Source organism: Montipora foliosa, chromosome 3 (assembly GCF_036669935.1).
Source record: "Montipora foliosa isolate CH-2021 chromosome 3, ASM3666993v2, whole genome shotgun sequence".
Classification (NCBI taxonomy): Eukaryota; Metazoa; Cnidaria; class Anthozoa; order Scleractinia; family Acroporidae; genus Montipora; species Montipora foliosa.
In genome coordinates, this window is record NC_090871.1 from 49,783,288 (window position 1) to 49,799,574 (window position 16,287).

The 16,287-nt window shown below is 40.0% G+C and overlaps 3 protein-coding genes across 3 annotated transcripts; all 3 read right to left on the reverse strand.

The window, feature by feature from the left end:
* Window positions 1-2,534: 2,534 nt before the first annotated feature.
* Window positions 2,535-4,288, reverse strand: LOC137996046 (uncharacterized). The gene is made up of 2 exons (XM_068841484.1): window positions 3,523-4,288; window positions 2,535-3,043 (listed from the first exon to the last, which is right to left on the reverse strand). The coding sequence occupies exons 1-2, from the start codon at window positions 4,286-4,288 to the stop codon at window positions 2,535-2,537; spliced, it is 1,275 nt and encodes a 424-aa protein (XP_068697585.1).
* Window positions 4,289-4,847: 559 nt separating this feature from the next.
* LOC137996047 (uncharacterized) lies at window positions 4,848-5,276 on the reverse strand. The gene has a single exon (XM_068841485.1). It carries the CDS (start codon window positions 5,274-5,276, stop codon window positions 4,848-4,850), a length of 429 nt encoding a protein of 142 aa, XP_068697586.1.
* A 4,490-nt stretch (window positions 5,277-9,766) lies between these two features.
* LOC137996048 (neuropilin-2-like) lies at window positions 9,767-11,010 on the reverse strand. The gene is made up of 2 exons (XM_068841486.1): window positions 10,795-11,010; window positions 9,767-9,907 (listed from the first exon to the last, which is right to left on the reverse strand). The coding sequence occupies exons 1-2, from the start codon at window positions 10,990-10,992 to the stop codon at window positions 9,767-9,769; spliced, it is 339 nt and encodes a 112-aa protein (XP_068697587.1). The 5' UTR covers window positions 10,993-11,010.
* Window positions 11,011-16,287: the final 5,277 nt, after the last annotated feature.

A 16,287-nucleotide genomic window follows, 5' to 3' on the forward strand; every position in this document is an offset into this window, starting at 1 on the left:
AATTAAGGCATGGACCTCAACCTGGCCCCAAATTATTGCACAAAAATGTAAGAGGGTGGTCTAACTTCTAACGGTTCAGTAATAACAACCTAGGACTTTCGCAGACTAATAACGTCACAAAAATTTTATATTGATGTGGATGACGTATGCAAGTGAGGTCACTTGACTTGTTACGGGCACAAAACTCAAAATTAAAAACGGCAATAGTATATACTAAAATTTATTTCACTTCACTTCTATTAGATAAGTCAAAATGGTAAAGGAAAGCCAAATGTTTTTGGTGTTTGTTAAATAAGTCTTTAGTCTTGGAAATATAAGGCAATTTTGTACTAGTGCCCAGTCCCCTTTGGAAATTGATTTCTCTTTTTGGACATTATTTCAAATTATCTTAAAATGTTCAAGCACAGAAATGATGTACCTAACAGTGTTAACATCATAAAGGTAAATCCAGCTACCAGAAATTGCTAAAAAGTGTTGCCGTTTAACTGAGATTTCTCTGCTAAAAATAACTTTGACATGCCACGTGATGATATATCATCCAATATAGCAGTTAAGGTTTTACATCATTTTGCTACTAACGATGTCCCAAAGTTTCTTCGTGTTATATAAAATGGATCAAGGGTTAGATCACCTCCTCACTTATTTTCATGAAATAAGACTAGGCCCAGGTAATTCGCCTGAGCTGTCACTAATGAAATTTGTGATAGCAAATGTCCTTGGATTATTCTTCGTTTGCTTTTGTCTTGTCCCAGCTTTTGAATATTTGCCGTTTGCCATCTTTTACGAGTGGATGAGCGCATATCGAATAACGTGATAGGGGGAAAGAGCGTTAAACCGTTCCTGTTAGCAAAATGAATAATCGTGTGATGTTTGGAAAAGAAGAAAACGAATGGTGCCAGTACACTGGAGTATGATGGGGTGCAGAGAAGTGTTTACACATCGGCTTTTTACCGACGTTTTCATGGCGAAATGTGAGATTGGGGGAACCAAGAGTGATGGACTTGCTTTAATACAGTACCGCTATCGTGGCCGGTAGTTCAAAGTTCATAAGTAGGGTGTATTCGGGTTGTGCATCGTTATCGCTTCATTCTTCATCGACAAATTATGCGGCGGGTGCTTTTAAAAACCTTTTTTAAGCTTAAGCTACTTTTGCTCTTAAATTTGTACGTTCCCTTCGAAAATTAGTTTTAGTTTATTTGTGAAAGTGTCTTAAATTAATTATTCTGCTCTTCGTGAAACCTACGGCAGATTTTCCGGATGAGCCAAAGAATAATGAGGCTAACTTAGCGTACGCAAACTTTTTGCTGAGATTCGATCTGCCATTGACGTTGGTTCTGGGGTTTGATCCACAGCCAAAGTAATAATAGTAAGGAAGCTTTTACAGGGAATTAGACATTGGTCGTTGGTGAGAAGAGGAAGGCATGTTGCATATGTTTCCAACAGAATGACTTGAGCTTAGTTCTTCGAAATTTCGAGAGTTCCGCCGAGGAAACTAGTAAGACTGTATAATAAGACTAAGGCTGCTAGAAAGAGTGTTAGATCGTGCATAAGAAATTATGTCTCTTAAGATTAATTTCTTAACAGTTAAAGATCTGTAGGCATTTCATCGAAGGTTATATCTCTTTGAACGTCAAACAAATGTACAATGTAGGTAACCTGTGCCGTATCAAATCGCAAACAGCCTTCAAAATTGAGTCAAACATTCATATGTGTGATACCGGTGTCTGTTTTTTTTTTCCAATCAGAAGTTCTAAGCCATAATGATAAGAAATTACCGGCTGTCTGTTTGTTATGTTATTCAAATTATGGTGTAGATGCAAATGTAAACTAGCCGTAAATTTCAACGTTTATTTTGGCACGAGGTACCGTGAGACAAACTCGCAATTCCAGTTACACTGATGGGCGTTCATAAAAGTCAACTTAACCGCCGTACGTACCGTGAAAACCGATTAACCTAAGTGAACTCAGAATTCAGGTAAAGACTCGGTGGCCCTCGTGGTTTTACATAAAAAGCCACCTATGCGCATGCCCGAAACTATAATGTCCGTGCAGGGAACCCAGCTGGGAAACGCGAAGGCCAGCCGTAACATGGCTCCCCAAAATGTCCAACATTTTCTTCAAAAGGGAACTCAATCTTTAGCAAAGACAATGTCAATGTTTCACGTTTAGTGAAAACACTCAAAGTTTCTTTCACTGTAATTCTCTTTCTTAACAAAGTTCTAGCTCCTCTCTTACACTTCTACGAGCAGCACAAGCTTGTTAACGGGTCTTTTCAGTTTGGATCGATTATTTGCCAACACTCTCACCAACCGTAATTGACCTTGATCATCGGGGTAGGTTGCCACCACTTTAGCCATGAGCCATCTGTTTCTAGGGGACTGGTTTTCTTGCAACAACACAACATCTCCGACCTGAAAATTTCTTCGTGGTCGAATCCACTTGTTTCTTGCTTGCAACTGCTGCGGATATTTCTTGCTCCATCTTGACCAGAATTCTTGAGCCATATGTTGTATACGCCGCCACATCTTTCTACACTACAGGTCTTCTCTCTTGAATTCTCCAGGCGGGGGCAGCACAAGTCTTGTCTTTCCTGTAAGCAGCATACTTGGTGAGAATGGTGGTGCCGAATGTGGGTCGCTGATGGTCTCCACTGTCAGAGGTCTGTTGTTGATCGTGTATTCGGCTTCGCAAAGGAAGGTCCTCAACGAATCTTCATCCAGACGACTACCGTGTTCTCTAATGAGACCATTCATGACACTTCTGATTGACCTGATTTGTCTTTCCCAGACACTACCAAAATTGCTAGCAGATGCAGGGTTCTTAATCAAATGAATGCTCTCCTTAAGGAGTTCTGCTTTGATCTCCTGGTCATCCATTTCTTCAATAGCTTTCTTGAGTTCTGCTTCTGCCCCAATGGAATTCGTTCCTCGGTCACACAGAATTTCCCTGACTGATCCCCGTCTACAGATGAAACGTCTCAGCGCATCTATAAACGAATCCGTTTCCAAAGAATCCGCTACCTCTATGTGTACTGCCTTGCTCGCTAAGCAATTAAACAAGGCTCCCTATCTCTTCACGACAGGTCTTCCCCGTTGGACGTGTCGAGGGTCGAAGAAGTCGACCCCACAAAAGGGTGGCGCTGGCTCTATGTGCGACTTTGGCAAATCTGCCATTTTCTAGTCTCCTTGTCTCCCTCGAAGGTGACGACATTACACATTTAGAAATAAACTGCCTGATCATCGCATTTCCGCTAACAATCCAATAGCCGCAGGAACAAAGCTCGTTCAAAGTTATCCCTCTTCCACTATGATGTGTTTTTTTATCAACGTGTCTGATAATCAGTGAACTAATGTGGCTTGACTTTGGTAGGATCACAGGGATCTTTAGAGTGCGTCGCAGATTGGCCTTCCGTATTCTTCCACCAACTCTCATAATACCATCACTGTCTAGAACTGGATCCGCCAACATGCAGAGAGAACTTGTCTTCTTAATCAGGGCTTTCTTTTCTCTTGTCTGACTTACGACTACCGTAGACGACTTTCTCTTGGATGTCTTGGAGACTTTTAATTGCTGACGGCAATTCATTTCTTTGTACGTGCTTTATGATCTCCATTTCTGCTTCTTTTAAGTCAGCTACGTTGACTGGTGTAGAATTGAGATCCTTGCGTCCAGCAAGTTCCTCATCAGATGCCAAACCGCTGGACACTTTCCTCTTGGCCAGAACTCTATCTCTAAGACGTCTCTTGTGTTTCAGGCAAAGCGCTTCAGCCATCTTCAATTTAAACCAACCGGAGAATCGTCGAAGTCTCTTGAGAATATCACTGCTCACTTTCACTGCACTAATGTTAACCTTGACGTTTTTGACTTCAGGGAAATATGAATCCACGTGGTTGTCATACGATTCTTCCTTCAGCCAGCTCTGTACAGGTTCTTTCAGGAAGTCAGGACCCCCGATCCATTCTGATTTTTCCACGAAGTCCTTGGGTGACATACCTCTTGACCCTTCGTCAGCGGTATTCAAGGCGGTTTCCACATAGTGCCATTGTGAAGGGATAGTGTGCTCATGGATAAGCTGAACTCTGTTGGCTACGTAGGTATGAAAACGACGAGATTCGTTACTTATAAAGCCTAAAAGGACTTTACTTTCCGTCCAGTAGTAGTCCTTAATGTCCTCATACTCCAATTCATATTTTAACTTGTCACCAATATTGACAGAAATCGTGGCAGCGGCCAATTCCAACCTTGGGATACTGACTATCCTCTTCAGTGTTACGCAGGCCTTCCCCATAACAAACGACACATGTACTTACCTGCTCTCTTCTTCGAGTCTCAAATATGAGCAATGTCCATACCCACACGTCGAAGCATCGCACATACAGTGGAGCTGTGCTGACACAATTCTTCCAAACTCCGCGGGCTTGAAACTTCTTGGCACCTTTAAACTTTTCAATAAGCAAAGTTCATTTTGCCATTTTCCCCATCTGTTTTTGGTTACATCGTCAACGGGCTCATCCCAGCTGTTAGACTGACAGATGTCTTGTAATTTCCTCTTTCCAACAAGTACTACCGGAGCAATAAACCTAAGGGGTCGTAGATAGAGCTAATCGTCGAGAGAATGCCTCTACGTATGAAAGGCTTATCCTTAAGTTCAATCCTGAAGTTTGAACGTATCTCATTCGATGCACCAAATGACTCCTAGTGCTTTCTCAATGGGCAACTTATCTTGGCCAAGTGTGAGGCTTTTCACATTCTTCGCTCTGTGCTCGTCAGGAATTGAGTTAATGATGCGTTCTATATTGCCTACAAGTTGAATCTTCCAACCCTGCAAACTGGCTTGACGTCCTTCACTAGATCGATATAGCTTTGTCTTCGGTGCTTGCAGATTTTAGAACATCATCCACATAGAAGTTCCCTCTAACGGTGTTGGCTACCTCAGTTCCATAGTTGTCTTCATTGTCGTCTGCTGTACGCTGAAGTGCGTAGTTGGCACATGCAGGGGATGATACTGCACCGAAAAGGTGCACAGTCATACAATACTCTTCGTCTTTATGCTCCAAGTCTCCATTTGGCCACCGCAAAAATCTGAGGAAACTTTGATCTTCCTTTCTAACACCTGCTTGAAAGAACATCTTCTCGATGTCCGCCATAAAGGCGTACTTCTCTTGGCGAAATCTGGTAAGGACACCGAGCAGAATACTTGTAAGATCTGGTCCCTGAAGAAGTTTGTCATTCAAGGACTGTCCTTCAAATGTGGTCGAACAACAAACACCACCCATACTTTCGATTTCTGCAGGTGATAAATCCCATGATGAGGAAGGTACCAGTTTCTTCCAACGTCATCTTCGAGCTTGTCATCCACCTTGCGAGCGTATCCTTTGGAGATGATATAAGCCATAAAACTGCAGTAATCCACGTAATATCTGGCATCGGCCTTCAGACGCTTTTTTCGGCCAATCAAACGCTTCTCGGCTTGTGCATAGTTGTTAGGGAGCTGAATGTTCTGTAACCTGCGATCAGGCCCATTTTTAGCTTCGCCCATATGTTCTCTTATGTCGTCGCTCGCTAAAATTGGGCCTGACCAAAAGTCTCTCAAGAATTCCGGACGGTCGGCCAAATTTTGGCCGACCAAACTCGTGATCTGATTGGCAGTTGAGACGCCGGAAGTGAAATGCCATCCTGACTGCGCGGAGCTCTCGCGAAGTCCTCGAGACTAATCCGCCATAGGTGTACGATGAAATTTGCTCCCTTTTGTTCTTACAATGCCGTGGACGGTGCAACTTGATTTTATTTGTATAAATGGAGATATGCCATCTGAAATATCTCATAACTTGTCCAGAATCGGGTTTGAATCTCTGGAACGAGTGAAATTAGCGATTCCGTTGTCGAGCTCTGTGGCCATGGGGTTGAAAGTACTTTGGCACAAACTTCCCTGATGTTTTGAAAGCTAAATAGCTGGTTCTTTCAAATGGTAATGAAAGCCGATGCATATTGGTTTCCTGGATGAGACAAGGGACATATATATCAACAGGAGGAGATGCTGATAAAATCGCAAGTTAGACGAATGCGTGTTTTGAATATCTGTGTATAAAACGGCTTTATTTATTTACTGTACATGACACGGTTTGTTTGCACACTTCATAATATTTCCAGTTGATTTAACTTAAAACTCACACACCAGAAACTAAAATGGCATGTTTCCAGAGAGATCAATTGTACAACAATAAAAGAAACTGCGAGTCCATCTTACTGTTCGTACTCCATAAAAAAATTAACAGCCAAACGTATCATGATTTTACTGCGCGCAATTCTAAAAACACACTGCAACTGAAGATATTACCCGAAAAAATCACCAAAGAAACCTTCATGGGCAAACACGTTAAAGGAATAATGTATTTCTCTTTTTTTTCTTTAAAAATCTATTGCCAAACCGTCCAACGACAAAATCCTAGGTTATCTCAATTACAAATTAAGATGTCAAGCTTAAAAGATTGCATGTTCAGTGAAGTTCGGAGGGGGAATTACACCGGCCTTTGCCGCAATATAGTCGTCGAAAACATTCCCCATGCTTTAAATGTGTTTTTCTCAAATTAAAGCCAACGGTAACTTTCGAATTCGTTTCTAATATTCCTCCCACGGTAATTAACTTTGGTCAAAACAAAATAGCGTGAATCTGCCGTCCACGCGTGTATTGGTGTAATGGAAGTAAATTTGATTGGCCGATGAAGGACATGTCAATCAATCAAAAAAGGTGGGCGGAAGTAATTTCGAAGAGGAATTTGGTCAGGCTCTATTTTTCGTTTCGCCAACTCCACATTACGTAGCACGCGAAACTAAAATAGAGCCTGATCGCAGGTTAAATGTTCTGATACTTAAATGGGAGGGGTATCTCGTAATGCAGGTCTTCAAGATGAACGATGCTACTCTCGACCGTTTCGCAGAACTTGATGTCTTCACGTGACATTGCTGTCCCCTTCTCTCGTTCAGAGAACTCCAACTCGAACATCTGACTAACTGCTTGTGGAGTTATCCGCTCCTTCACCTTTCTCTGTGTGAATACATATCCCCGAGGGGTGATTAGAGCATCTTTAGGGCTAAGATCAATTCGGTTGCATGTAATCCGGCTACTCTGCTGCTGATTACAGAGGGGACCGTAAACGATTTCTCTTGGACGTAGGGCACTTGCGCAATTCAATCCAATGACCAGACCCACTTCGAATATCCGCCATATAGGAGGATATCTCTGCAATGATTTTCTTCAAATGAGACATCTTGCAAATTACGTCAGGTCGAGGTATTTCATTGCGGTCTGCTGGAATCACATGTCGCGTAAACGTTCTAGGTAGGTCCAAGGTCACGTCCTCTTCTTTGATGTTGGCTACCACCAATCCTTCAACAGCCTTTACGGTAACACTGCTTGTTCCGTGAATCGTAGTAAGGATAAGGTCAGTGTCATTTCCCTCAATGCCAAGCGCCTTCATCGACTTCTCACTCACAAATGTCCCACCACTAGCGTTGTCTAGCAGCACATAAACCTTTATCTTCTTTGCTGGATCACTCTTGTGAAACAAATAAACTGGTAATATGCCCATGTTGATAGGTACATCTCCAGCATCCGTGACGTTACAGATGGCACTACGGTTGCTGCTAACACGAGGTTCAGCTCCAGATTGATTAGCACTGTTGTAACAGGTCTTCTTCGCCCAATCGTAGTCGTGTAGCGATGTGGGGTGTTGCATTTTGCTAGTCTTACATGTCTGCCACTCCTTACAGTTTTTGGAAATGTTCTGATCACTAAAGCAACCAAAGCACAGTTTCTTCTCCACCACAAACTCCCGTCGTTCAGTTAGATTTTTCTTTAAAAATTGTTCAAATCGTTTAGGTTGTGAGGCCTTTGGCATAAGGAGCACGATGTGGACTGCTCTTTTCTATCTTCCTTTGCCTTAGCTAGAGTTTTCCTAAGCTCCATTTGTTCCTCAGTCATTTTCAATGCCTGTTTTTCCTTCAGAGAAGCTGCCTCAACTTCAAGGGCTGCAACCTTAGACTTGGCTATTTATCAATTTCGAACGAACGCGAACGATAACCTTTCAAAATTCCTTCCTCACCATAAGCCATTGTAGATTCCATGTTTTCGCTTTCCATGCCCGTAGATAAACCAAGCGGACCGTATTTATCCTTGTAAACCACACATCCATCGACAAACCATGCTTGAGGTCGAGTTTTTACTGTAGATGCAAATGTAAACTAGCCGTAAATTTCAACGTTTATTTCGGCACGAGGCACCGTGAGACAAACTCGCAATTCCAGTTACACCGATGGGCCTTCATAAAAGTCAACTTAACCGCCGTACGAAGCGTGAAAACCGATTAACCTTAGTGGACTCAGAATTCAGGTAAAAATTCGGTGGCCCCCGTGGTTTTACATTAAAGGCCACCTATGCGCATGCCCGAGACTAAAATGTCCATGCAGGGAACCCAGCTGGGAAACGCGAAGCCCAGCAGTAACATATGGTAAGCTCGGCATAAATAACAAAGCACAGAGGTTATTTGCTTGTGTTACGAAGATAATTTGATGTCCTGTGATTTAGAATTAAACCTAGGTCCCTAAAACGAGTTGTTGTTATTATGAAGATTAGCTCAACACGGAATGAGCCATTATTTAGATGTTTGTGGCTGAGGCGACTGTTTTGGTTTATTTTTATTCAGGGTTAGTCTAATCAAAACAAATGAATTATTCCAAAATGAAGGCATAGAAATTCAACAAAATTGGCTGGAATTTTTTAAATAATAACTGAAGATGCAGAATGGTCTGAATTCATCAAATGGTTCTAACCTGTCAGAGATAGTACAAACAAGCTCCTTGTTGTGAATAAATAACGGACAGTAAATGCCATAATAATAATAATGATACAAATAATAATGATATTGATGATATGTGTGAAATAGAGGAAGGGCCATCGGCGAAATGGATTCCTTTGATATTACAAGAACCTTATAGGACTGAACATGGTAATGACATTTGAAGTGTTGCACTACAACTGTAGGATAACTGGTCTATTTCTGTTTCTTCCTGATAATATTTTGAATAGTGATGCAATGCCTATTGAGGAAATAGTTAACGTTTTCTTTTGAGTTGAATTCCAGCAAGGGGGTGTCTCCTCACGTTCATGCATTATTCTGGGTTATGGTGCACCCCAGTATGAAAAAATCTCCAATGATAACATTGTTATCATATATATTGGGGTGGCTTTATGAGCTTAACCTCCATCCTAGGCATCAGCACTGCACTGATGAGTCCCAGTGCCAAACTTGATAAATGTATTAAACTAGAAGAGTGCTAGAATGAATCTACAGTATAACAGAAACACAGCCTATATGAGAAGAACAAGAATGGAGAAAAACTCTAACCGCACTTTAATTCATACACATTAAATTTACTTAGATAAACTATTGAATTGATACACTTCAAGGAACTGTAAACCAGTATGAGATTGTGATATGTACTGTATATCAAGCCATTACCATTACCATTAATAAAGGTCGTGTTAGATCTCCTGTAGTCACACAAACGAAAGGCATACTCTCTCGGTTAATATGGGATTAGGAAATATATTGCAATACACTCCCCGGTCCTTGTTGCTCAAGGTTAGTTTTTTTTTTTCCAAATCCTTTTGTAAATTTAAAGGCTACGTTGTCAGACTAGATGACGCAATGTTGTGCACCAAGCACCCAGATCTATACAAAATGCCACAGAAATCCGAGTGAACGCACTATTCTTGCACAAATATCTCAACCCTCAGACAAGGCCAATAGTGTAATGTTACGGGATAAAAGCGAACATATCTGGCTTTGATGGCAATACTGAGTGAATTCTGGACAATACCACTTTGAGCTGTATTTCCAGGAAACACCTAAGAAAAACAAAAATACAAAATATCTATCTATAGCTTTAATCATCCATTAAGAGTTATGCTGGATATATGATAGGTGTTTCGTTTTTTTCCCTTCAAAAGTCATAATCATCATGCAGTATGCTCCTTTGCAGCCGAAAACGTGACATATAGACCGTATTCATGAATGGCGACTAAGAAATTATTTTTCTTTTCTCTTTGTGCCAATAATCCTCAATTTGGAACAAAAGTTCTTTTAAATTGTGTTCCTGCTAACGAAGCTAGTGATTATGATTAGCATAAAGACAAAAGTATAATTACTTTGCGCCATTTATGAATACGGTCTAGTCTATAACAATCAAAAACCGAATCCAAACCTACATATTCCGGAAGTGATGAAAGCCATCTTTTCTCTCCAGAAATGCACCTAATTACACGCACGCCCAATTTTAGCATCCAACATGAAGTGTCCCTTTAATTCCAAGCCTTTGCTTTGTGTCTCAACAAATTTGAGACACGTGTGCTGTTGAACTTCGTGACTTTTATTGAAATCCGCCACGTGCATCTAACTATGGGCATTTCTGGACACACTTTTTACGTTTTTTTCTGTTTTTTTTGTTTTGTTCTTTTTTTTTTTTTTTTTTTTTTATTGTCATTTTCTATAGCATGCACTAGGTACTGTTCCGTAACCATGGAAAGCAAGTTCGCACCGGTCTCCTGTCATATCTTGACCGGAAAAAATGTGGAAGATAAATTAATACTTTAGTACATAAACGAGTCTTAGGTCTTTTGTTTGCAGCTAGAAGTAACAGCTCATTTGACTAGAATTCTGCTATAACCGCATTTTCACAATTTAGAAGAACGTACTCACGTACCTTCTCACTATTGTCGACTTAGTAGAATTTCCAGGTAGTACCGCTGACAGAAGACTGCAGTTTGTAGCTGGTGGAATAAAATGGCGACATTGTTCCTTGTGTTGCGATTGCACAAACAGAACCCACTGATCCCAAATCAATTTGAAGATAATCGCTTCTGTTGGTTGTAGTCCTTGGACACCAGCGTGCTACCCCCCTAGTTTCATTGAATCGGCTACCTACGGTCATCATAGACTGAGCTTGGCACCATTCTAGAGTCTGGTACCAAGTCTCTATCAGCCACTCCTACCAGCTTACATGCAACTTCAAAACAGAGAGAAAAAAAACTATGCTCAAATCCTCTTTAGTTTTAGACAAACCAACTAAATAACATTTTCATGCAACAATAAGAGTAGTTACTGTAGTACTAGCAACAGTAGCAGTAACGGTAGTAACGGTAGTAGTAGTAGTAGTAGTAGTAATAGTAGTAGTAGTAGTAGTAGTAGTAGTAGTAGTAGTAGTAGTAGTAGTAGTAGTAGTAGTAGTAGTAGTAGTAGTGGTGGTGGTGGTGGTGGTAGTAGTAGTAGTAGAAGTGTAATTTTCTGTGTTCCTTTAATTGGTTCCCCTTAAGGGGGCTTTTACAGTGGTGTTTAATATGATAATAAAAATCACTTGAAACAATTTCGTCTTCTTACGCTTTATGAAAGGAAAAGCTATGTCATGCTGTCATAGTCAGCAGAATGTCTTCTTTCACTGAGCTTACCAGTCACATTCATAATCATTTTCATTGTAAAGCGGGCGACATATTCCACCAGCATGGCACGGAGAACTTTCACATGGGCTCTAAAATGAATTAAGACGAAGGAAATTAAACAGTTCGTATAGATAATAACAATATTTGAATGGCAATTTGGAAAACATTTTTAAACGCCTAACCAAACTGCGCAAGCCCGTAGGCCTAGGGGCAAGTGTCATTTGAAGTCTTTGAAGAATTTACGACTCCTGACAGGCAAATATTTGACTCTGTTGTTATTGTATCCTGTACATTTCTTGCGGTGCCTTATTAGTCCAGCCTACATCAACGTTATTGGTCGACAAATGACTGACGTGCTAGTAATTGCGGAAACTTTTTTCACGTAAAAATATTAAAGAAAATATATACATCTGTTTGTCTCAATGATTTTATTAGCCGGCAAAATGAAGAAAACGTATATTAGTTCTTCTCTCCCTCTTGAGGACTGCTTAAGTGAAAGAGCTTTCTTCCCAATAACTAACTTTAAACTGAACTTAGCGACTAACAAACATCGTGCTGATCTTCCATAATGGGTAATTTTTTTTCGCTATTTTTAGATCCTCACCTGTCAGTATTCTGTGCACCACACGCAGAAACGAAATTTTCAGCTTGTGCCGACACAGGGTGCAGATGAGTTTTCACCTCGTTAATACCAAAATGTGTTTACTTTGTGCAATAATGATTGCTTCCATATCCTTCTATATCCCCAGATCATGTCTCTTCTTTGGAACTCCTCTTGCACGGTTTAAGCTATTTTTATTTACATGTACCGCAGACCGAATTACTGTGGCAACGAAAGGTTGACTTACAGTAAAAAAAGAGGAAACTGTTAATCAGATTTAAAACTGTTTTAGGCCCTTTTATTATTATTTTTTTTTTCTTTGCAACTAACAAGAAACGTAATAAAAATGCCTCAGTTTTCGTATGTGGCTTCGAATTTCCACTCTTTAACCAAATCCAGCAAGAGGTCCATTGAAACGGTTGGAAAACTAACATTTTCTGCAAAGGATATTTACAGGGTTTTTGATCAGTGTGCATTGCAATAACTGTTGACGGAAATGCCGCAGGTCAAGTTATCTGTGCATGACCGGAAGGTTTTCGGTTGACATGGCAATAGAAAGACATGCAAAGTAAGTCACGATTTCCGGAAATGAGGGTCAAATTCGCGGAATTTGCTATCAAACATACTTTAGTCTTTAATTTCATACGTGATTTTGTTTTAATGTAGTCGCTTCCCTCTATTCTTCATGTGATCTGTCTCGTAAACCTTGAGGAACCGTTACTAATTTGAACAGTTGGTAATAATTCAAATTAGTAATAACTGAACTGATTCAAATTAGGAACAAATAACTAGTTGCAATGAACCTTAACTAATTTGAACGGTTCATTTCTGTTTCCTTTCCGGTCGCTGTGCACTTCCTTCATCAGTTATTGCGGTTCACATCGACCTAGTCACGTGATGCTTGTTTCCTCCCTTCCCCCCTCTTTTACTCGGCACTTCGTTCACTTTCCAAAGTTTGTTCGTTACCCCTCGGGCAAAGATCATTGCGCCCACGGTCAACATCAGTTGACCATAAAATAACCACAAAAGAGGCGTTCGAGAGAGACAAGCTCGGATATAGAAGAATATGAAAGCAGAAAGCATTCGCAATTAGAAAGATTTCATTTTTTGCAATCTTTATTGTACAAAGTAAACGAATTTTGGAATTAACGAGGAGAGAGTTTGTCGTATAAAAAAAAAACTCCTCTGTACCCTGTGGTGCCGGCTGACAAGGCGTGTTCACGTCTCTTTTAACCAAGAGTCCATTGACATTTGGTTTCACATATTGTCCAACCATTAAAATTGATAGATATTTTATCCAGGAGGACTCGAAAATCTAGAGCGAATGTAGAACAAAAGTTCTGCAACACGAGAGGCCAAAAGTTCAGTTCAATATAAATGGTCGGTTCAAATCCAGCACCAACACAGACCACCACTGACAAACCGTGGATTTTTCCAGCCAGTCACGTTTTTTGACGTCGTTAGGTTTGTTTTAGCTCTTTCCCGCTATGGGTCCCCAAAACCTGCATGTTTACAATTCCACTGGGTGTAAATACAGGTTCTGTTAAGTTTTCTTGACTGGAACTAGCTTTGCTACCTAATCAATTTGTAATTAAGCCATCAGAGCAAACTTACCATTAGAACATAATGATCGAATTGCTGACTCGGGATATAAAGTTTTGGATTCTTGTGTTGGTCTTGTGACAGGAGATGACAAGCGTATCGTTTGGATTCTATGCCTGGAAACTTGGTTAAATTGAACGACGTACACTTGCTATTTTCAAGACACGCAAAGCCGCACTCGATGCACCCCCGCACCGTCAAGTTGGCCAGACTACTGAAGGCATTTAGTAATTGGTTAAAGAATGCCCTGAAATTTACATAATGAAGCTCAGGCTGTAGATATTCTTTTGTTTGGATCTATTAATGTAAAAAAAAAAAAAAGAAAGAAAAAAAAAGGTTGAAAAAAAAAAATGATCTTGACTGTGCAACTCGTCTTGTGCTGTGCAAAAGAAAGTTTGACCTTCTCACCTCCGTGTTACATAAAAGAAGGTTCTGCCGAGTCACACCGGGATACCAATTCGGTAACCTTTCATTTTCAAGTTATTGTTACTCGCATATAAAACTCTGCACGGTTCTGCACCTTTTTACAAATAACAAATTATGAAGTAGATATTGTTTGCTCGTTGTTTGAGTCTTCTGCTAAGAATCTACTTGAGGTACCATCGTCCAAACTTAAGACGTAAACTATGCAATGTTATTGCAGTTTTCTCACCTAAATTGTAGAATATGTTTCCTCTTGATGTAAGAGACAGCCCAATTCTGAGTAGTTTTAAATCTAAACTCATGTCGTATTGGAAAGTAGAGGATACGACGAGCCATGGTCATGCACGGGGGCAGAGTAAAGTACGTAGGACACAATAGACCATAGTTTATTTAAAAAAAAAACACTACAACTTTTTTCATTTTTACCTTGGGTTTTCTCTTTAAAATAAGAACATAGATTGTGCCTTATCTATTTGCCGGGCTGGATCCACTAGATTATTCATTTCACTCAATTGCACGTAGTTCATGATCTTTGAGAAAAATTTTGTTTCTTAATTAAAAATGCAATCGTCCCTGATATCTTAGAGTGCTCGATACAGTCAAGCATAACGTTGAAGTGTCGCAAAAATGACAGAACTGACCTGTGCTTGAACCTGAGTCAGTTCAACAAATGTAGCAAATGCAAAACCAATAGAGATGATTGTTACCCTCAGATGCATCATGCGCCTTCCGCTTTCACAGCCTTTATGAAAAAGTAGAATTGTTATAGGTTACAGAACTGAAAAGATTGTCATCGAAGGGAAATTTATTTGGTTCATGTCTATATTACCAGAGGTGATAAAATATTTATCACTCAATCTACAAACACGTCATCTTAATTGATTAAAACTGTTCAATCGAAAACAAAAAAAAAAAAAAAAAAAACCTGAATTCCCGTTGTTATTTCCTTTTTTTCTAAACCATCTGCAGTTTTTTGTTTCTTATCGCACTTGAAAAACTTGTATATTCCGAAACCAATTCGTTGACTTCTTACGGTATAGAACTTAAACTCTCTTGATTACCTCCCAGCGGGCGTCATAGCTCACTTTGTAGAGAAAGTGCAGCGAGATCGTGCAATCATGGCTTAAGCAGCTTTCAGGCCTGCTTGCAGCTGCTTAAGGTTTCTTACCTAACTGCAGTTATCTTCCTGACTTTTCATGTCAATCTAAATCTGATTAACAGTTTCGATAAGAATAACCTAATTGAATCGATGCGGAGTTTTAAAGCGGGAATTTTAACCGTGGCACACTGTTGAGAGCACCCGCCTCCCCAACACGGTAACATATGGGGATTGAGTTTATTAATTCTCAATTCTGTTCCAAGATAGTCGGGTCCGAGTTCACTGGTTTACCCATCTTACCGAAAACTAACATTATTTTGATTTGTTCTACTTTGAATTGATTCACAGTCTCTCCAATTAGTAGAGCACCTGTCCTTATCTAGATATGAGTTTGAGACAAAGGTTCTCTATATGGTCTATATCCATAAAATTCAAATCTACATGAAGGCGGATCTTTTCAGTTCAACTTTTTCAGAAGTCACAGACTCTGGGGACAAGAATGGAAGAAGTTTAAGGGCACACGGTCAACGTTGGAACCGTGCCGACCTGAAATCGAATTTTGCGCCGTGGGAAGGAATAAAGTTTTTTTTTTTTTTTTTTTTTTTTTTTTTTTTCCCGAAGACGCAGTCAATAATGATCAACTATTTGAATTTATGCGTGAGAAAATTAAAAATTTCTAGGAATATGTTTCTGCTTCTGAGGCTAAGGATGAAGATTCTCAATGATGTAAAATCAAACTATCAGTGACAAAGCGCTAGGCAGGTCCACTGGAAAACTTGGACCATTTACAGACTTCACAAATGCTAGTCAAGTCTCTGTAAAATGTCTTCATGCCCTTTTTAAATTGCACTGTCTGTAAATGCGCGCATTCACAGACACTTGTAAACCCTATAAAATGTCTGTAGGTTTGACCGCATTTTACGCGTCTTCACTGGGTGAAATTTCTGTGAAATATCTGTATTTCCCCTTGTAAATTTCAAGCAAAATTTACAGATTCCATAACGCACGTTAAAATCCTTGTAAAATCTCAACATATTCGTTGCAAAAAACTCAAGGAAAAAATCTCTG

Coding starts and splice junctions, on each gene's coding strand:
- LOC137996046 (XM_068841484.1), bottom strand. CDS start 4,288: ATGGGGAAGGCCTGCGTAACACTGAAGAGGATAGTCAGTATCCCAAGG. Junction 3,044..3,522: donor GAAAGTCGTCTACGGTAGTC/GTAAGTCAGACA, acceptor TTAATTGCTTAG/CGAGCAAGGCAGTACACATA.
- LOC137996047 (XM_068841485.1), bottom strand. CDS start 5,276: ATGGGTGGTGTTTGTTGTTCGACCACATTTGAAGGACAGTCCTTGAAT.
- LOC137996048 (XM_068841486.1), bottom strand. CDS start 10,992: ATGATGACCGTAGGTAGCCGATTCAATGAAACTAGGGGGGTAGCACGC. Junction 9,908..10,794: donor CTTCTGTCAGCGGTACTACC/TGGAAATTCTAC, acceptor TGTTTTTCTTAG/GTGTTTCCTGGAAATACAGC.